Source organism: Aquarana catesbeiana, linkage group LG09, assembly GCF_042186555.1.
Source record: "Aquarana catesbeiana isolate 2022-GZ linkage group LG09, ASM4218655v1, whole genome shotgun sequence".
In the NCBI taxonomy this organism is placed as follows: Eukaryota; Metazoa; Chordata; class Amphibia; order Anura; family Ranidae; genus Aquarana; species Aquarana catesbeiana.
Genome location: NC_133332.1, coordinates 9,950,241 through 9,972,446, shown reverse-complemented (window position 1 = coordinate 9,972,446; position 22,206 = coordinate 9,950,241). Strand labels below are relative to the sequence as shown.

Here is a 22,206-nt window from a genome sequence, read left to right as displayed (position 1 = left end):
AAAACAAAATATTAAAAAATAAAAATGAGAAAAATAAATGTCTAAAAATATAAATATATCATTATTATTGTAGAAGGAAGTAGGTCAGTGGCCGTATGTGGCTATGCTGCTCTCCTCCAGCTTCGTCTGCATGAATACATTCTTGGCATATCACTATATAAATCAACACTATCAATGTTCAGGAAAAGCTCCACATTGTTATAGCTAAGAATCTGCCCTTCTGCCTTCCAGTCCAGTGATTTTGGCTTTTGGCTCAGATCATGCTATCAGTCTGCTGCAGGGAGAAGGAGGAGGCATTTCCTCAGTCTCCCCTTCCCCTAGTGATCCGATTGCAGCATTGTAACTTTGTAACAAGTTACAAGATGAGGGGGGGGGGGCTGATCTGTGTCAGACATCCATAGCTCCCAACTGTCCCTGATTTCGAGGGACTGTCCCTGATTTGGAGCAATGTCCCTCCTGTCCCTCTTCCCCCCTCATTTGTCCCTCATTTTGGTCTGATCTCTATAGTTGTATATAAAATGCACTTTTTATCTTTTTTTTTTTAAAGTGTTTCCCAGTGCTAAACCTTTCATCTGATTTCTAAATTGCTACATTTGTAAATTTTAAACGCCAATATAAAGGAATATTTTTTTTTACAAGAAAAATATAAAGGAATATTAATGGTAAAAAAAATGCACTTGTGGATTTAATTAACCTTTTTTTTTTTTTTTGGGTAATTCTCCTTTTAAGGGGGTGTGGCAGAGGGCATGTCCTATGCCTACAAAGGTCTATCTATCTATCTCTATCCTTCCTTCCTTCCATCCACTAAATTTACCCATTGCCTATCTATCTATCTATCTATCTATCTATCTATCTATCTATCTATCTATCTATCTATCTATCTATCTATCTATCTATCTATTTGGATTAGCGCCCATCTATTATGTAATTCCTTCGGTTCGTATTTTTTAACCCCAGACTGTCCCTCGAATTTAGGAAAATTTGGCCTTGTGCTCTCAGCCTTGTGAACACGGACCCCCCCCCCCCCCTCCCCCCGTTGCGGTTGTCCATGTGTAGAGGATGACGGCTCGCTGAGAAATGGCGGTTTTTATCTCCGTACACCAGAACTGTTTACCAGTCTGCCCCGGCGGGCTCTGCACCGGGGAGGGCGGCGGATTCTCTCTGTACAATGCGAGTGGAGGCGTCGGACCCTCAATCTTAGTCACGGCATTGGAGCGTGAATATGAGATGGAGGAAAGCGATAGAACGTAGCACGGCGGGTTTTATCTCGGCGGTGGTGTGCACAGATGTCCGCATTAGCAAGAACTTCCCTAAAACGCGCATCAATTAACAGATAAGCCGAGTGATAGAGGAGTGATTGGAATGAGAAACCCCCCCCCCCCCCCGAAGGATCCAATTACAGGTCCTGATTACAGATTGGAATTAGGAAACCAGCAATTCCCATCGTCTTTATTTATTCCCTGTATGTCAAAAATAATGGCTGATGTCAGGAGGAAGTTACAATGTAGCAAGACCCAAAACCAAAAAAAAAAGTAACATATTGCAGCTCGGTAGTCTCCGGTGTGGTGGCTGCATTTGTTTACTTCTCCCAGGCTTCTTTTCTTTTATTGAAGAAAGATGATCCACACACCAGTAGTTGCTCTTAATAAATCTTCATATTTATTCAAAAACCACAGCATGCAACCGCAGATAAAATCGGTTGACGCGTTTCAGCCTATAAGGCCTTAGTCATAAGGTTATGACTAAGGCCTTATAGGCAGAAACGTGTCAACTGATCTTATCTGCGATTGTATGCTGTGGTTTGTGAATAAATATGATGAACTACTGGTGTGTTGGTCATCTTTTTTCATTATCTACTCAGTGAAACGACTGTGGATCGGGCACCCAGGAGTTCTGTTGTCAGCATGCCCTATGGGTAGTAGCACTGTTTCTTCTGTTTGCTTCATTTTCTTTTCTTTTCATTTGATTATCCTGCAAATAAGACACTTCCTGTCTTCAGTTGGCTACACTAACTCCACTAAATCTATGGAGGAAGCCATGGTTGTCACTCTAGGCTGCACTCTTGATATTGACTAGACTACAAACATGTCTGTATCTCTTTATATCTATTAAATGGGGGGGGGGGGCAATTGGTAGTTTCCAGAAGATAGCTTGGAAGGAAGATATACTTTGATCCTGCAAATAAGACACTTCCTGTCTTCAGTAGGCTACACTCATTCTTCCGCTGTATCTATGGAGGAACCCATGGTTGTCTCCCTGGCTGCTCTCCTGATATGGACTACAAACATGTCTATATTTCTTTATATCTATTATATGGGGGGAATTGGTAGTTTCCAGAAGATAGCTAGAACGGAAGATATTCTTTGTTCCTGTCTTCAGTTGGCTACGCTCACTTCACCACTGTATCAATGGAGGAAGCCATGGTTGTCTCCCTAGGCTGCCCTCCTGATATGGACAACAAACAGGTCTGTGTCTCCTTATCTCCACTATATGGGGGGCAGGGCAATTGATAGTTTCCTGAATATATCCTTTGATCCTGCAAATAAGACACTTCCTGTCTTCAGTTGGCTATGCTCACTGTTCCACTGTATCTGTGGAGGAACCCATGGTTGTCATCCCAGGCTGCCCTCCTGATATGGACAACAAACAGGTCTGTGTCTCCTTATCTCCACTATATGGGGGGGAGGGGCAGGGCAATTGATAGTTTCCAGAAGATATACTTTGATCCTGCAAATAAGACACTTCCTGTCTTCAGTTGGCTATGCTCACTGTTCCACTGTATCTGTGGAGGAACCCATGGTTGTCACCCCAGGCTGCTCTCCTGATATGGACTACAAACAGGTCTATATTTCTTTTTCTCCATTATATGAGGGGGGTGGGCAGGGAACTTGGTAGTTTACAGAAGATAGCGAGCAAATAAGACACTTCCTGTCTTCAGTTGGCTACGCTCGCTCCACCACTGTATCTATGAAGGAACCCATGGTTGTCACCCCAGGCTGCTCTCCTGATATGGACTACAAACATGTCTATATTTCTTTATCTCTCTTATAGGGGGGCATGACAATTGGTAGTTTACAGAAGATAGCTAGAATAGAAGATATTCGTTGACTCAGGAAATAAGACATTTCCTGTCTTCAGTTGGCTACACTCACTCCTCCACTGTATCTATGGAGGAAGCCATGGTTGTCACTCTAGGCTGCTCTCCAGGAATAAACATATCTATATCTCTTTATCTCTATTATTGGAGGGGGGGTGTGCTGTGGTTTGGTGAGACTTTAAAAAAGGGTCAGTGACTTCTTCTGCGTGTTTATCGCAAAAGAAGGAGGAGGGGGCATGGCAATTGGCAGTTTCCAGAAGATAGCTTGGAAGGAAGATATACTTTGATCCTACAAATAAAACACTTCCTGTCTTCAGTTGGCTATGCTCGCTCCTCCGCTGTATCTATGGAGGAAGCCATGGTTGTCCCTCTACCCTGTTCTCTCATCATGGACTACAACCATGTCTGTATCTCTTTGACTCCATTATATGAGATGGGCAGGTCAAGTGGTAGTTTACAGAAGATAGCTTGCAAATAAGACACTTCCTGTCTTCAGTTGGCTATGCTCGCTCCTCCGCTGTATCTATGGAGGAAGCCATGGTTGTCCCTCTACCCTGCTCTCTCATCATGGACTACAACCATGTCTGTATCTCTTTGACTCCATTATATGAGATGGGCAGGTCAAGTGGTAGTTTACAGAAGATAGCTTGCAAGTAAGACACTTCCTGTCTTCAGTTGGCTATGCTCACTCCTCCACTGTATCTATGGATGAAGCCACGGTTGTCACTCTGAGCTGCTCTCCAGAAGGTGGACTCAAGATAGCTGCTGTGGCTTCAAGGGTTGTCTTATGGAGGTGCAAGTTTACGAGGACTTAGGAGATCTTCTTTAAACCAATCGTTTGCGTCGGATTGACACATCATCCTCTTAGTCCAAACCGAAGGAAAAAAATATGCACACCTCAAACTTCAGCTGATATCTGTGACTGAGCCGCTTCCTCTCGCCGCCGTAAATGGGGCCCTATTCTGTCACCAAGCCTCCCCCCCCCCCGCGTGATGCATCGGGCAGCCATTACGGGAACGGTTCTGTTGCCTGGCAACATATAGAAGAAAGATGGAGTGGAGATGGGGAACGATTTGGGCAAATTCTTCCATTTAACTGTAAGTGGACGCTGCATTGCGGGCCGCGCAAACATGAATCATATCTTTTTCCAGCCTTATCCTCATTGTAAGCGTTCTCCCCGCACGTTAGCCGGGCATAAAATCGTTTAATGGCACCGCTGGGTCCCGACACCTTTTTAGGTCGGCTCTTAAATTTAATCATGTGTCCGCCACATTTGTTAAGCCGAGTAACTTTTTTTTTTTTTTTCTCCATAAACTGTTGCCTGAGCGGGTCATAATATTGAGGAAAACTGATCGCGGGAACAGATCGCTGCTGCAGAATTTAGAGTCCTTCACAATTATTGGTCTTTAGCATCAAGAACCCCTGAGCGGTAGCTCTCAGATGGTAACATTTAACCCCCAAAACCTAAAACTAAACCCGCAGATCAGCCTCTCTCAATCTTTTTAACATGAAGGAACAAGGTTTTCATCCCAAGGAACCCCTTACTAATATCTACTCTATCTACAGTTCATGGTACATAAGTGTGGTGGTTACTGAGAAGAATGGTCCTTACATCTGAGAAGAACCCCAACATAAAGTTCTTTAAAAAAGTATTCATACCCCCAGAAGTGGAAGGAAAATGATTAATAGTTTTCAACATTTTTTAACAAATAAATATGTGAAAAGTGTGGCGTGCATTTGTTTTCAGCCCCCCTGGGTCAATACTTTGTAAAACCACTAAAGTGTTTTTGGGGATGTCTCTACCAGCTTTGCACATCTAGAGAGGGACATTTCTGCCCATTCTTCTTTGTAAAATATCTCAAGCTCTGTCAGATTGGATGGAGAGCGTCTGTGAACAGCAATTTTCAAGTCTTGCCACAGATTCTCAATGTGATTTAGGTCTGGACTGTGACTGGGCCATTCTAACACATGAATATGCTTTGATCTAAACCATTCCATTGTAGCTCTGGCTGTATGTTTAGGGTCGTTGTCCTGCTGGAAGGTGAACCCCCCCCCCCCCCAGTCTCAAGCCTTTTGCAGACTCTAACAGGTTTTCTTCTAAGATTGTCCTGTATTTGGCTCCATCCATCTTCCCATCAACTCTGACCAGCTTCCCTGTCCCTGCTCAAGGAAAGCATCCCCACAACATGATGCTGCCACCACCATGTTTCACAGTGGGGATGGTGTGTTCAGGGTGATGTGCAGTGGGTTTTTTTTTTTTGCCACGCATGGCGTTTTGCTTTTAGGTCAAAAAGTTAAATTTTGGTCTCATCTGACCAGATCACCTTCTTCCACATGTTTGCTGTGTCCTCCACATGACTTCTCGCAAACTACAAACAGGACTTCTTATGACTTTCTTTCACCAATGTCTTTCTTCTTGTCACTCTTCCATAAAGGTCAGATTTGTGGAGAACACGACTAATAGTTGTCCTGTGGACAGATTCTCCCACCTGAGCTGTGGATCTCTGCAGCTCCTCCAGAGTTACCATGGACCTCTTGGCTGCTTCTCTGATGAATGTTCTCCTTGCCCGGCCTGTCAGTTTAGGTGGACGGCCATGTCTTGGTAGGTTTGCAGTTGTGCCATACTCTTTTCATTTTCAGATGATGGATTGAGCAGAGCTCCGTGAGATGTTCAAAGCTTGGGATATTTTTTTATAACCTAACCCTGCTTTAAACTTCTCTACAACTTTCTCCCTGACCTGTCTGGTGTGTTCCTTGGCCTTCATGATGCTGTTTGTTCCCTAAGGTTCTCTAACAAACCTCTGAGGGCTTCACAGAACAGCGGTATTTATACTGAGTATAAATTATACACAGGTGGACTCTATTTACTAATTAGGTGACTTCCGAAGGCAATTGGTTCCACTAGATTTTAGTTAAGGGTATCAGAGTAAAGGGGGGCTGAATACAAATGTACGCCACACTTTTCACATATTTATTTGTAATACATTTTGAAAACCATTTACCAATTTCCTTCCACTTCATAATTATGTACCACTTTGTGTTGGTCTATCACATAACATCCTAGTAAAATACATTTACGCTTTTGGTTGTAACATGACAAAATGTGGAAAATGTCAAGGGGTATGAATATTTTTTCAAGGCACTGTACATATAGCTAAAAATATCAATGCTGCCAGTGGTTACTTATCCAAAAGGCAGGAACTCCTAGCAACCTCTGGGGGAACTCTGATTGAGAAAATATACTTGTTGGACACCCAAAAAATGGTGCCCTTGAAGGTCACCTTCCTACGACCCATTCACGTGAATGGGGCCACTCTACAAGGTGCTGGTGCTGGGATCAAGGGGTTCAAACAGGTAGTGAGGAGGTGATATAACTACACCTCCCCACCAGTTAAATGCTCTCTGAGAAGCAGTCTGAACGTGGATCCATTTTCAGAGACCAACACTAGTGTGAACAAGTCCCACCAAGGGTGGCCAAACAGAACCCAACACTTTGAGACAGTTGGACAGTAGAGGAGATCATATTCTGTTTTGATAAAGTACTGGAAATTATGTTATACATAATAGTAAGTGGACACCTGGCCATCACTTCTATATGAGCTGGTAGCACATCCCGTCCCAAAGCCGTGGTGTTCGGAAGATCACTCTTCAGGAAATACCGCACATGTAAATGAGCCCTTAGTGTTTAGGCGGGTGGTTGGTTGGGGGGGAGGGGGTTTCTGGCATTAAACTGCCTGCCCCTCTGACCGAACGTGTGAACAAAGCCTAAGAAGGCTAAAACAAATAGGAGCTGTTGGTTGGGTAGGGTAGCCCTGTAAAACAACTAGATGTAATACTGTACCTATCAGGTATGCTTGGAGCACCACTCTGAAGAACTCCTCCGGTGATCCACACTGATATGGGTGTCGGCATCTCAATTACTCATCTCGCATATGCAGGTGTGATAATGCCGCACTCCTGACAGGCCAATATCAAAGAATAACATGGAACGGCTGCAGCCTCAGCTCCTCCCAAGCCACGCTCTCTGACATGTTTCGCCCCACTGCTGGGGCTTAGTCATAGCTTACGGCCTCTATGACTAAGCCCCACGGGTGGGGTGAAATGCAACAGGGGGTGTGGCTGGGGAGGAGCTGAGGCCTATGACCCCTATGACTAAGCCCCGGGGGTGGGGTGTAATGCATCAGCGGATGGGACTGGGGAGGAGCTGAGGTCGTTCCCTACCAGTGGTGACTGGTGCTCCATTTTTTTTTGGGGGGGGGATAGCAAACAAACCACCTGACACCCCCACTGTTCGGTTGGTCAGTCCATTAGTCAAACCCCAACCCCCCCTCGTCAGCCCACGAGCCCCACACTTACCCCATCTAGGTAGCGGGTAGCGCTTCTTGCGCGGTGGCTTCACCCTGCGTCTCCTCCTCCTTGGTGGCTTCACTCTGCTCCTCCTCCTCCTCGGCTTCACAGTGGCTTCACCCTGCCTCTCCTCCTCCTCGGAGGCTTCCTCCTCGGTAGCCAATACGATCGCTTCTTCTCTCGACCAATCGGAAGAATCGCTTCCTGATTGGCCGGGAGGAGAAGCAGGAAGACAATAGTGTATATTAATTTGCTATTGTCACATAACTGGGTGGGCTCAGGGCGCAGTGCTCTACGCCCTGAGCCCACCCTTTTTTTAAGCCAATTAGAGCCTCAGGCTCTAATCATGTGCTTCACAAAAAAAAACCATTGCAATGTATGCGTCCGGCGCCCTTCATGTAGATTAGGGGCCGGGCGCATGGATTAGGGGGGGCTGTGGCCCTTCACCCCTTGTGGACGAACCACCACTCCTTCAATCCTTTGATATCGGGATGCCAGGAGTGCGACGCTCTGCATACAGATGTATGTATATCTAGATACTGATTGGTGGCTACACTTTAGAGCAGTCTTTCTCAATCTTTTCAACACAGGGGAACCCTTGAAAAAATGTTCCGATCTCAGGGAACCCCTTCTAAAAATGACTATGTCTACAACTCATGATACATTAGTGTGATGGTCAGTTGGAAGAATGCTCCTTACACTTGTGGTCACTGGGAAGAATCCTCTCTTAAGCCTCGTACGCACGATCGGATTGTTGGCCAACAAATCCGTGGAATTTTGTCCGTAGGGTGTTGGCTCAAACTCGTTCTTGCATACACACGGTCACACAAATGTTGGCCAACAGTTACGAACATAGTGACGTACTAGACGTAGTACGTGGTTTTTCAGCTCTTAAGCGCCACCCTTTGGGCTCCTTCTGCTAATTTCGTGTTTAGTAGAAGTTTGGTGAGTGTTGATTCGCGCTTTTCTTTTTTTCGCGGTTTTCATTTAACGCTTTTCATTTCGTGCTGTTCAGTTCGTTTCTGAACGGCCATTCGTCAACTAGACATGTTGCGGCATTGGAGGAGATAATGTGTTATTTATTATTGGCCTTGTAGTTATTGCTTTGACATTATTTTTTTTTGGTTCAGTAATAATGATTTGATTTGTTATATTTTCTACAGTTTTGGATGCATAGAATGCACTTTTTGGTTAAGTTCTATTGGCAGATATCATGTCTAATTTTATTTTTTTTTTAATACTTGGCTATGTGTTTTACTTCAGGTGACAGTTTGGGAGTCGGCAGTTACATTTTTGAAAAAATACAATGTAAAATTGACAAGGGACACCAACATAGTTGTATCTTTGTTCTTAAAAACTACGGGATAATGGTGTTGTGGTAATTTGCCCAAAAAAAAAAAGCATAATAATATTATTCTTGATATCACTAGAAAAAAAAAGCCTTTGAAAATACGTTTGGCAGAACCCCATCAGTATCACCAGCAAAGCATCTTCATTATTATCCCATTAAAGAAGAAGAGAACTGTGCGCTGCATTTCATAATTTGCCGCGTCACGAATGTTAATTCTCCATTACGAACGCTAGTTTACAAGATCCAACCACTTCCAGCTCGTCCTTCCTTCCGAGCATGCGTGTTTCGTGGAAAATTTTGAAAACATGCTAGCCAACATTCGTTGGGGGAAAGTCCGACAACAATTGTCCGAAACGTACAAAACGGTCGCATTTTCCACCAACAGCCTGTCATCTATCATTTCCCTTCGTACGAACCCAGTGAGTCTATTGGTATTTAGATAGGGGGTTCCACCCCGCTATTCTACCTGTTTGTCCACAGACCATCAATTGATCCAATGTTTTTACCCCCAGATTCATCTTGTGCTTGTTCCTGACGAGTGACCTAGTCACGAAACGCGTTGAGCTGCCACACGTTTCATTACCAATCAGTACCTTTGACACTATGTCTACTCTTTATACCCCCCCTGTTTTGAATCTTGTGGTCATAGACCGTGCAAGGATTATTATGTATTACCAATTTTTATCCTTACCTTTCTTGGTGAATTTTGGAGGTTTATTGCCTATTATACAATGTGATAATGAACTTGTAACACTCTGTGTTTTATACTATTATGCTATCAATGCTATGTATTGTATATTTTACATGTTTTATACTTGACTGTATTTCATGACAATCATTAAAACCCTCCAAATAATTTCACCATTTGTACCTCATCGTCATCATATGCTTCACTCAAAGTCCCACCACCCTGTCCTCTCCTCTTCTTTTGATATACAACAGGGATGGAAATATGTGACCTTACCAGGCCAGATGTCCTTAAAGTCCCTAAACCTTTGCTTTTGCTGAAATTTCCCTTCGGAAAGTCCGATCGTGCGTACGCAGCTTTACCGATAACTAAAAAGATCAATGGCGTCAGTGGGAACTTATCTAGGAGGCAGATATTACTCAAGGAAACCTTAGAAACCTCTGGAGGAACCCTAGACTTCCACAGAACCCTGGTTGAGAAGGTCAAGTCTGCTCTAATCTGATGTTGCTTTCCCAACCCCTCCAACCCTCTCCACCATTTACGCCGTGTGCAAACAAAAAGAATACAACGTATCTTACTTCATTATAAAGAATACATTCTTTAAAGTCAGCTCCCCTTGTATCTCGGTGCTGCAGATAAATTGGAATTTTTATGGGGATTAGAATCTGGAACATTCCTTTAAGTTTAAAGCCTATATAAGGCCTAGTAGACCTGTAAAGCCGTTTTAGCTCCCCACGTCTCTCCTTTGATTGATGTTACAGACTGTGCAGCGTTTCAGCAGTTCTTCGCATTTTCTATAGGTTCCCAGGTGAAAGGCGATAAATTGCAGATAAGTGGCAGGGAGACGGTAATGGCTTAAGAGCTTTTTAGTGCATTAGCAGCATACTAATCAGAGACGTTTTGAAAATCAATGAGATACCTGCGTGTTGTGTGTGTTCCAGGCTGGGTTCATGAGCCCCGGTGCCTTGCAGGGGGGTGACACCGAGCAGGGGCAAAATTACCAGGCCAATTTAATAAAAAGCGGCAAAATGTCAAAGAGGTTGTAATAGACTGCTTGCTTTTTTTTTTTTGCAAGTGTCAGCCTCTGTGCGATCAGAATCTCGGTAATCTGTGCTCTTTGCGCTTATCCTGTTTTCGTGTGGAGCCAAGAAGCTTCATGCTGCTGCCGGTGCTTCATAATTCTGCCGGTTAGAGTCAGTGGTCATCAAGCCCTGTCCTCAGGGCCCACCAACAGGCCAGGTTTGCAAGATAACTGAAATACATCACAGGTGATATCATTTGCTGCTCAGTGATTGCAGTATTCTAGTCTGCATCTCCCCCCCAAGGTAATACATAAAACCTGGCCTGTTAGTGGGCCCTGAGGACAGGAGTTGATGACCACTGGGTTAGAGGATATCACACTTGGTCTGCTTGGAACGTTATGTTGGGATTGAGTGATACACTATATTACCAAAAGTATTGGGACGCCTGCCTTTACACGCACATGAAATTTAATGGCATCCCAGTCTTAGTCCGTAGGGTTCAGTATTGAGTTTGCAGCTATAACAGCTTCAACTCTTCTGGGAAGGCCGTCCACAAGGTTTAGGAGTGTGTCTGTGGGAATGCTTGACCATTCTTCCAGAAGCGCATTCGTGAGATCAGGCACTGATGAGAAGGCCTGGCTCGTGAAGCTGTTATAGCTGCAAAGGGCGGGCCAACTCAATATTGAACCCCACGGACTAAGACGCCATTAAAGTTCATGTGCGTGTAAAGGCAGGCGTCCCAATACTTTTGGTAATATAGTGTTGCTACAGATGAGCAAAGAGATTTTGGTGACATTACAATTTTTTACCAAAATTGGCCTCAAATTTGGCCATGTGGGCTGCTTAAAGTTGTTTAAAAGAAGCGGCTTTGTTGATAAATAAGGCCAACCCTAATCATGGTGTTAACTGTTTGTTTATCAACAAAATCATGTGATCCCGCTCAGCCCTCATCAAAATGTCTCTGATTTTGGGGATGTGACTATTTTTGTCTTTGGCAAAATTTTACCAAAATTTGCCTCAAATTTGAGATGTGAACTGCTTAGGTTAAAGTTTCTTTACAAAAAAAAAACCAAAAAAAACCAAAAAAAACCATGGCTTTGTATTCTAATAGGGCGTACACACGGTCGGACTTTGTTCAGACATTCCGACAACAAAATCCTAGGATTTTTTCGGACGGATGTTGGCTCAAACTTGTCTTGCATACACACGGTCACACAAAGTTGTCGGAAAATCCGATCGTTTTAAACGCGGTGACGTAAAACACGTACGTCGGGACTATAAACGGGGCAGTGGCCAATAGCTTTCATCTCTTTAATTATTCTAAGCATGCGTGGCACTTTGTCCGTCGGATTTGTGTACACACGATCGGAATTTCCGACAACGGATTTTGTTGTCGGAAAATGTTATCTCCTGCTCTCCAACTTTGTGTGTTGGAAAATCCGATGGAAGATGTCCGATGGAGCCCACACACGGTCAGAATTTCCGACAACACGCTCCGATCGGACATTTTCCATCGGAAAATCCGACCGCGTGTACGGGGCATTAGAAATCCATATGATCATCATGCCAGAGCTGGCTTTGTTGATAAATAAAGCCAACTTTAACCTTGATGCTCACCATTTGTTCATCAACAAAACCATGTGATCACTGTCAGCCCACCTCAAAATGTGTTTGATTTTGGTGACATTTTTGCTTTCGACAAAATTTTACCAAAATTGGCCTCAAATTTTGCCATGTGGCCTGCCTAAGTTTTAAAGAAAAAAAAATTACACACATGGCTTTGTTTTCTAAGAAAGCCAATGCGATCAACATGCCAGAGCTGGTTTTGTTGATTAATAAGGAAACCTCAAACCCTGATGCTAAATGTTTGTTTGTAAACAAAGCTATGTGATCACTGTCAGCCCTTACTTTTTTCATCTAAAGGGTTAAGGCCAGCATTAGGGGCATAGTTAGACTTAGTGTTGGAAATAGTGATGGGGTTATGGTTGGAGGTAGCATTGGAGATAGTGCTAAGGTTATGCTTAGGGTTAGTATTAGGGGTAGGGCTATGGTTAGTGTTAAGGTTGGATTTATGGTTGAGGTTAGTGTTAGGGGTAGGGTTATGGTTAGTGTTAGGGGTAGGGTTATGGTTAGTGTTAAGGTTAGCATTAGGGTTACAGTTGAGGTCAGTATAAGGTGTAGGGTTATAGTTAGTGTTAAGGTTGGTATTAAGGTTATAGTTGAGGTTATTGTTAGTGGTAGGGTTATGGTTAGTGTTAGGGGTAGGGTTATGGTTAGTGTTAAGTATAGCATTAGGGTTGAGGTTAGTGTTAGGGTTATGGTTAGCATTAGGATTATAGTTGAGGTTAGTGTTAGGGGTAGGGTTATGGTTGGTGTTACTGTAAGTTTAGCATTGGGGTTATAGTTGGGGTTAGTGTTGGGGTAGGCTTAGTATTAAGGTTACCATTAGGGTTGAGGTTAGTGTTAGGGGTAGGGTTATGGTTAGTGTTAAGGTTAGCATTAGGGTAACAGTTGAGGTTAGTGTTAGGGGTAGGGGTAGTGTTAGTGCTAAGGTTAGCATTAGGGTTATAGTTGAGGTTAGTGTTAGGCGTAGAGTTAGTGTTAAGGTTAGCTTTAGGGTTGAGGTTAGTGTGAGGAGTAGGGTTAGTGTTAATGTTAGCATTAGGGTTGAGGTTAGTGTTAGGGGTAGGGTTATGGTTAGTGTTAGGGGTAGGGTTATGGTTAGTGTTAAGGTTAGCATTAGGGTTGAGGTTAGTGTTAGGAGTAGGGTTAGTGTTAATGTTAGCATTAGGGTTAGGGTTGAGGTTAGTGTTAGGGGTAGGGTTGAGGTTAGTGTTAAGATTAGCATTGGGGTTATAGTTGAGGTTAGTGTTAGGGGTATGGTTATGGTTAGTGTTAGGGGTAGGGTTATGGTTAGTGTTAAGGTTAGCATTGGGGTTCTAGTTGATGTTAGTGTTAGGGGTAGGGTTATGGTTAGTGTTAAGGTTAGCATTGGGGTTGTGGTTGAGGTTAGTGTTAGGGGTTAGGGTTTAAGGAGGAATCAAGGATCCTACAATATAAGCAGATAGACTTCAACTTTAAATATGACTTATGCCACATTTGATATTTCTTTTAACAAGGTCCAATATAACAACACAGAAGAAGATATCTAGCATAAAAGAAATAAATCAATCAATGTATTTACCAGAATCCAGTCTAAGAAATATGTTTCCTTCATCGGCTTGAGCAATAAATACACAGACTGTGGTCTGCAGGGGCACTGAGAGCTACAGACTAAGATCCAAAGGGCAACGTGTGGCCCTCAGCTGGTGGGTTGGGCCCCAGGGCTCTATATTCCACCCAACACGGTACCTTGTTGGACTTGTTGGTATCTTCATCTTGTAGAAATGTGAACACATTTATTATTTATTATAACAATGTTCCCTATAGCCACAAAATAAGAGACAAACCCAACTTTTATCACCGCGCCGCGGGTACAACGCCGACAACCCGTACCACTGACAGAGACGAGGAATATTCAGAAATATTTAATATTCTAAACCACGGCAGATATGAGAAAGTTCCCAGCGGGGGATCCGATTCTGCGATTGCATGCGGGGGAGGGGATGGATTGTTGTTGACGTGGACATCTGTTTTTTGCTTGTTTACGGTGCTTAAATTACCTGCAATCAGGATATTTTATTATAAAATTAATATATGAAAGTTTGCTGGTGGGAAAACAGGAAGTGCTAGTCAGTCCCTGGCCGGGCAATTACAGTGCCTTGAAAAAGTATTCATACCCCATTGACATTTTCCACATTTTGTCATGTTACAACCACAAAACGTAAATGTATTTTATTGGGATTTTATGTGATAGACCAACACAAAGTGGCACATAATTGTGAATTGGAAGGAAAATGATAAATGGTTTTCAACATTTTTTTGCAAATAAATATGTGAAAAGTGTGGGGGGGCATTTGTATTCAGCCCCCTTTACTCCGATACCCCTAACTAAAATCTAGTGGAACCAATTGCCTTCAGAAGTCACCTAATTAGTAAATAGAGTCCACCTGTGTATGATTTAATCTCAGTATAAATACAGCTGTTCTCTGAAGCCCTCAGAGGTTTGTTAGAGAACCTTAGTGAACAAACAGCATCATGAAGGCCAAGGAACACACCAGACAGGTCAGGGATAAAGTTATGGAGAAGTGTAAAGCAGGGTTAGGTTATAAAAAATCTCCCAAGCTTTGAACATCTCACGGAGCTCTGTTCAATCCATCAACTGAAAATGGAAAGAGTATGGCACAACTGCAAACCTACCAAACTGACCGGCCATCCAAGGAGAACATTCATCAGAGAAGCAGCCAAGAGGTCCATGGTAACTCTGGAGGAGCTGCAGAGATCCACAGCTTAGGTGGGAGAATCTGTCCACAGGACAACTATTAGTCGTGTTCTCCACAAATCTGCCCTTTATGGAAGAGTGACAAGAAGAAAGACATTGGTGAAAGAAAGTCATAAGAAGTCCAGTTTGAAGTTTGTGAGAAGCCATGTGGAGGACACAGCAAACATGTGGAAGAAGGTGATCTGGTCAGATGAGACCAAAACTGAACTATTTGGCCTAAAAACAAAACGCTATGTGTGGGGGAAAACTAACACTGCACCATCCCCACTGTGAAACATGGTGGTGGCAGCATCATGTGGTGGGGATGCTTTTCTTCAGCAGGGACAGGGAAGCTGGTCAGAGTTGATGGAAAGATGGATGGAGCCAAATACATGGCAATCCAAGAAGAAAACCTGTTAGAGTCTTCAAAAGACTTGAGACCGGGGCGGAGGTTCACCTTCCAGCAGGACAACGACCCGAAACATCCAGCCAGAGTTACAATGGAATGGTTTAGATCAAAGCATCTTCATGTGTTAGAATGGCCCAGTCACAGTCCAGACCTAAATCACATTGAGAATCTGTGGCAAGACTTGAAAATTGCTGTTCACAGACGCTCTCCATCCAATCGGACAGAGCTTGAGCTATTTTGCAAAGAAGAAGAATGGGCAAAAATGTCCCTCTCTAGATGTGCAAAGCTGGTAGAGACATCCCCAAAAAGACTTGCAGCTGTAATTGCAGAGAAAGGGGGTCCTTCAAAGTATTGACTCCGGGGGGCGCCATACAAATGTACCCCCCACACTTTTCACATATTTATTTGTAAAAAATGTTGAAAAACATTTATCATTTTCCTTCCACTTCACAATTATGTGCCACTTTGTGTTGGTCTATCACATAAAATCCCAATAAAATACATTTACGTTTTTGGTTGTAACATGACAAAATGTGGAAAATTTCAAGGGGTATGAATACTTTTTCAAGGCACTGTGCATCGTGCCATTAGGCATAAGAACGAGGGTGCGTCCGGGGTTAAGTGAACTTTATACGGAAACCAGCAAATATTCAGGAATTATTTGGACACTGGGCTTCATTTATAAAATTTTACTCAAGAATCTTTTCATTTTTAGTCAGGTGATTGTAATTTTCTCCTCTCGTTGGACTCGCATGAAAATAACTGTCACTTTTTTTTTTTTTAGTAAGGATCCTTATCATTGTGGATTGGGCCTCCTGTCTGTTAAAAAAAAAAAAAAAAAAAAACTACGATGAGATTTCTGCCTGTTAAGGAAAAGCACACGTAGTCAGGAATCTCAGTTTGAATTATTTTTTATTGAATATGTGTGATTATAGGTGACAGAAGCTGCATTAGAGAGGAGATTTATTTTATAGCTGGAAAAAAAAAAAAAACTGCTGCTTTGCGGGAGAATTAAGTGGACGGATATGCTAACCTAGTAATTCAGTAAATGTTTGACTGGAATACGTTATTCTGAGAATTGTCCATTAATGTTCAGATACTTTGTGACTGTTTATTGATATCCAAGTGCAAGAAAAAGCTGCTAAGCTAAGGGTAAAGTTGGGGCCAGGCATGCCAAGTATCCAGCTGTAGACATTTACTATAGGGTCAAAAGTTTGTCACCTGACCCTGTACTGGGCCCAATACCAACCCATAGAGCTTGTCATCTACTGAGCAGCCTGGGACCATAAGAAGGTCCATCTATAACACCCCTCTCCATTGAACATCAGCCCCTTTGAAGGAAAACTGACTTCTACGTTATCTCCAACACTATCAAGACCTCACTTCTATAATCCAGAGCTATTACGGCTACACATCAGTTACCTACTGTATGAGGAAGCGTATGTGGACTAACCAGGTCCATCTACAGTTGTGCTCATAAATTTAATACCCTGGTAGATTTTATGACTTGTTGGCCATTTTTCAGAGAATATGAATGATATTGGCCGGGGAAAGCACAATAATCTGGCAAACAGGCAGTGCAAAGGCTTGGCTACAGTTCATGGGAGGAGCAAAGGGTTCAAGCTTCAAGAGAAGCAACACACAAGCCAAGATTGTTCAAGGAATTGCCTGGGAAGATGTCCAGCATACCAGGTAGTTCAGCAAGAAGAGACACCGCCAGATATAGCAGAGGTTGCAGGTTCAGACCTGGGTCCTGACACCTTCATTGGAAACACCTGTACTTGAAGGGAGGGGGAAGGGTGTGGTCCACATACGTTTCCTCATATAGTAGGTAACTGACGTGTAGCCTTAATAGCTCTGGACTATAGAAGCGAGGTCTTGATAGGGTTGGATATAACATGGAAGTCATTTTATCAAAGGGCCTAATCTGCAATGAAGGTGTAGTATAGATGGACCTTGTTAGTCCACATACTTTTCCCCATACAGCAGGTAACTGACGTGTAGCCTTAATAGCTCTGTACTATAGAAGTGAGGTCTTGATAGTGTTGTAGATAACATGGAAGTCACTTTATCAAAGGGCCTGATATGCAATGAAGGTGTAGTATACAGTTGTGCTCATAAGTTTACATACCCTGGCAGAATTTATGATTTCTTGGCCATTTTTCGGAGAATATGAATGATAACACAAAAACTTTTCTTTCACTCGTGGTTAGTGTTTGGCTGAAGCCATTTATTATCAATCAACTGTGTTTACTCTTTTTAAATCATAATGACAACAGAAACAACTCAAATGACCCTGATCAAAAGTTTCCATACCCCAGTTCTTAATACCGTGCATTGCCCCCTTTAACATCAATGACAGCCTGAAGTCTTTTGTGGTATTTGTGGACGAGGCTCTTTATCCTCTCAGATGGTAAAGCTGCCCATTCCTCTTGGCACAAAGCCTCCAGTTCCTGTAAATTCTTGGGCTGTCTTGCATGAACGGCACGTTTTGAGATCTCCCCAGAGTGGCTCAATGATATTGAGGTCAGGAGACTGAGATGGCCACTCCAGAACCTTCACTTTATTCTGCTGTAGCCAATGACGGGTCGACTTGGCCTTGTGTTTTGGGTCATTGTCATGTTGGAATGGCCAAGTACGTCTCATGTGCAGCTTCCTGGCTGATGAATGCAAATGTTCCTCCAGTATTTTTTGATAACATACTACATTCATCTTGCCATCAATTTTGACCAAATTTCCTGGGCCTTTGTAGCTCACACATCCCCAAAACATCAGGGATCCACCTACGTGTTTTACAGTAGGAATGGTGGACCTTTCATCATAGGCCTTGTTGACTCCTCTCCAAATGTAGTGTTTATGGTTGTGGCCAAAAAGCTCAATTTTGGTCTCATCGCTCCAAATGACTTTGTGCCAGAAGGTTTGAGGCTTGTCTCTGTGCTGTTTGGCGTATTGTAAGCGGGATACTTTGTGGCATTTGCGTAGTAATGGCTTTCTTCTGGCGACTCGACCATGCGGCCCATCTTTCTTCAAGTGCCTCCTTATTGTGTATCTAGAAGCCACACAACATGTTTTCAGAGAGTCCTGTATTTCACCTGAAGTTATTTGTGAGTTTTTCTTTGCATCCCAAACAATTTTTCTGGCAGCTGTGGCTGAAATTTTAGTTGGTCTACCTGACCATAGTTTGGTTTTAACAGAGCCCCTCATTTTCCACTTCTTGATTAGAGTTTGAACACTGCTAATTGGCATTCTCAATTCCTTAGATATCTTTTTATATCCCTTTCCTGTTTTTTACAGTTCAACTACCTTTTCCTGCAGATCCTTGGACAATTCTTTTGCTTTCCCCATGACTCAGAATCCAGAATTGTCAGTGCAGCACTGGATGAAAGATGCAAGGGTCTGTCAGGAGTCCAGAAACTCATTGACCGTTTATACACACACACTAATTACAAGAAAACAGATCACAGGTGGGGATGGTTACCTTTAATAGCCATTCAAACCCCTTTGTGTCAACTTGTGTGCATGTTTTCAGGCCAAAATCACTAGGGTATGTAAACTTTTGATCAGGGTCATTTGGGTAGATTCTGTGCTCATTATGATATAAAAAGAGTAAACACAGTTGATTGTTAATAAATGTTAAAAAGTTTTTGTGTTATCAGTCATATTCTCTGAAAAATGGCCAAGAATTCATAAATTCTGCCAGGGTATGTAAACTTATGAGCACAACTGTATACTACACCTTCATTGTACATCAGGCCCTTTGATAAAGTGACTTCAATGTTATCTCCAACACTATCAAGACCTCACTTCTATAGTCCAGAGCTATTACGGCTACACATCAGTTACCTACTGTATGGGGAAAAGTATGTGGACTAACAAGGTCCATCTATACTACACCTTCATTGCAGATTAGGCCCTTTGATAAAATGACTTCCATGTTATATCCAACACTATCAAGACCTCTACCACTATCTATAGTCCAGAGCTATTAAGGCTACACGTCAGTTACCTACTATATGGGGAAACGTATGTGGACCACCCCCTCCCTTCCAGTGCAGGTGTTTCCAATGAAGGTGTCAGGACCCAGGTCTGAACCTGCAACCTCTGCTATATCTGGCGGTGTCTCTTCTTGCTGAACTACCTGGTATGCTGGACATCTTCCCAGACAATTCCATGAACAATCTTGTCTTATGTCTTGTTTCTCTTGAACCTTGAACCCTTTGCTCCTCCCATGAACTGTAGCCAAACCTTTGCACTGCCTGTTTGCCAGATTACTGTGCTTTCTCCGGCAAATATCTTGTTCTTCTCACTCCTGCTGCCATTTGTATCCCTTCTACTGCCTGTTACTGACCTTTGGCTTGTTCCTCGACTATGCTTCTGCTTGTTCCCAACCTGCAGCCACTTGTTACCGACCTTTGGCTTGTTTACTGACTACCAGTGGCGGCTGGTGACTTTTTTTTAGGGGGGGGGGCAGCAAACAACCAATATTCATTCGCTGTTGTAACACACCTGGGTGGTATCCGAGCTCACTCTCTGCGACCCGATCCCACCCTATTTTGAAGCCTATTAGAGCCTCTGGCTCTATCGGTGCTTCAAAAAAACAGCCCCCCCGCACTGAAATCCATGCGCCAGTGTCCTGAAAGGGCGCCCGTGCGCCCTTAATGGATGGGCCACCCCTGCTGACAACACTTCTGCTTAATCCCTACCTGCTATATCTGCTACTGGACCCCGGCTTGCTCACCTCCTATTGATGTGATCCTGAGGACCATGACCTGCTACTAACGCAACAAAACCCATCCCCACCATCAGGAGCTCTGATTAGTGCTTAGCTATGCATCTCAGATGAGCCCATGTCATTCGTCAGGGTGACCTTTTTATGTACTTATCCAGCTGGTCAGTTGGAGCCTCTCTACTGCTATAGCTACTGGTCTCAGAGCCTGACCCCTGACCGTGACAGAAGGGTACTGTTAATCCTACAGCATACAAATGCTGTTTTAGACAATTGTGTGCTTTCAGCCTTTCGATAACAGTATGGAAAAGACTGCCCCTCTGTTACAAAGCCAGCTCCATAAGGACATGGTTTGATATGGTGGAGTGGCCTACACTGTCCACTGTCAATGGCATTGGAAGAGATAGTGCTAGGGCTATAGTTAGGCCATACTGAATACTTGTTGGATGAAATGACATGCCAATTGTGGACCAAGTCTTCTCTCCCAACATCAGTATCCAACCTCACAAATGTTCTTATGGCTGCATGTCCCACAGACACACCAACATCTTCTAAAAAGCCTTCCCAGATGAGTGGAGGTTGTTATAGCACCTAAACGGGGGCAAGCTCTATGGTAATTCCCATGGTTTTGGAATGAGATGTCCTTACAAGCTCATATAGGTGTGATGGCCAGTTGTCCACAATCGTTTGGCCAAATATTGTAAAACTTATTGAAAGTGTTGCAAACACGTGGAGTTTTGCTGCTGTTTTATAAGAATATAAACGCATGGGTTGCTTAGTGAGCAGCAAATAATGTCTTGCACAGTATCCAGATTTTTCAATTTGAGTACTGATTGTATAAATGGTAGTGCATGGATATAGATGTATGCAGTTGTGTAACTTTGCCGTTTTAGATTTTGAAATCTCTTCCTCCAGTCATAGTAACTTGTTATAGGTTGTTATAGCACCTAAACGGGGGTCAGCTGTATAATAATGCCCATGGTTTTGGAATGAGATGTCCAACAAGCTCATATAGGTGTGATGGTCAATGTCCGCAAATGTTTGGCCAAATAGTGTACAATTCATTGCAAATTCTCTTTGAATTCTCTTTCTCCAGTCACAATAACTTTTATCAATTTCTTTTTCTAGGTGGGATATCTGAGGAATCGAGTTGGAGATGGACTTGCTGTCGGCGACCTACCTTTTGGCGGTGTTTATAGCCTGTATTGTTTATGAGTCCGGTGCTCAGGAGAAGAATTATATCATACGGGAAGAACAGGGTGAAAATATATCGATTGGAAACTTGTTACGGGACCTAAACTTAACGCTCGACCCTGACATAGCTCTCTCCACCCCTCTTCAGTTTAAATTGGTCTACAAGACCGGTGATGTCCCCCTGGTGCGGGTTGAGGAGAACACCGGAGAAATTTTCACCACCTCCAACCGGATAGACCGCGAGAAGCTTTGCGCCGGGATATTTACGGAAAACAAGTGCTTTTATGAGGTGGAAGTCGCCGTTTTACCCGATGAGGTCTTCAGGCTGGTCAAGATCCGCTTTTTGATCGAAGACATCAATGATAACGCTCCACTTTTCCCCTCCACGGTCATTAACATCTCCATCCCGGAAAACACTGCCGTCAACTCTCGATACTCCGTGCCATCCGCCATTGATCCGGATGTGGGCAAGAATGGAATTCAGAACTACGACCTGCTTAAGGTTGGTATTTATGGATTATGGCATCACAAATGAACTTTTTGACTTTGTACAACCTTCCACTTTTTTTTTTTATTGAGAATCACAAAGGGAAGAATACCATTCTAAAACTATACTTAAATTTCCAACACTTATCACCAGTATAAATAAAATAGTAAAATGAGACTAAATCCCTAGCAAATGTATTTGGTCACCATGGTATTGTAAATTAATATTAATAATAAAAGGGAAAGTTATGAAAGTATTTCTTTGGGGGATAAGGCACTGTCTACTAGAATAAAGAAAGGAAGAGGCTTAATGTTCTTAAATTTTGGCTCTGATCATAAAGTTGAGGATATTGGCTTATTCAGAAGTTGCTGGATCATTTAACCAAAGGGACACTTCTTTTGTTCTTTTTTGTTCTTAGTTTTGGTTAAAGAAGGGAAAGGATTAGAACATTTTATCCTAAAGTGAACTATCAATGGCATTGGAAGAGATAGTTTTAGGGTTATAGTCGGGGTTAGTGTTAAGTCT

General features: G+C 43.0%; 1 protein-coding gene across 2 annotated transcripts in view; it reads left to right on the top strand.

Moving 5' to 3' along the window:
- Nucleotides 1-22,206, top strand: part of LOC141107404 (protocadherin-11 X-linked-like) — a 1,915,236-nt gene that overhangs the window by 213,432 nt on the left and 1,679,598 nt on the right. For both annotated transcript variants that reach the window (XM_073598111.1, XM_073598112.1), the window contains exon 2: nt 21,129-21,696. In XM_073598111.1, coding sequence (XP_073454212.1) covers nt 21,157-21,696 — 540 coding nt within the window. In that variant the 5' untranslated portion in view covers nt 21,129-21,156. The remainder of the gene's footprint in view (nt 1-21,128; nt 21,697-22,206) is intronic.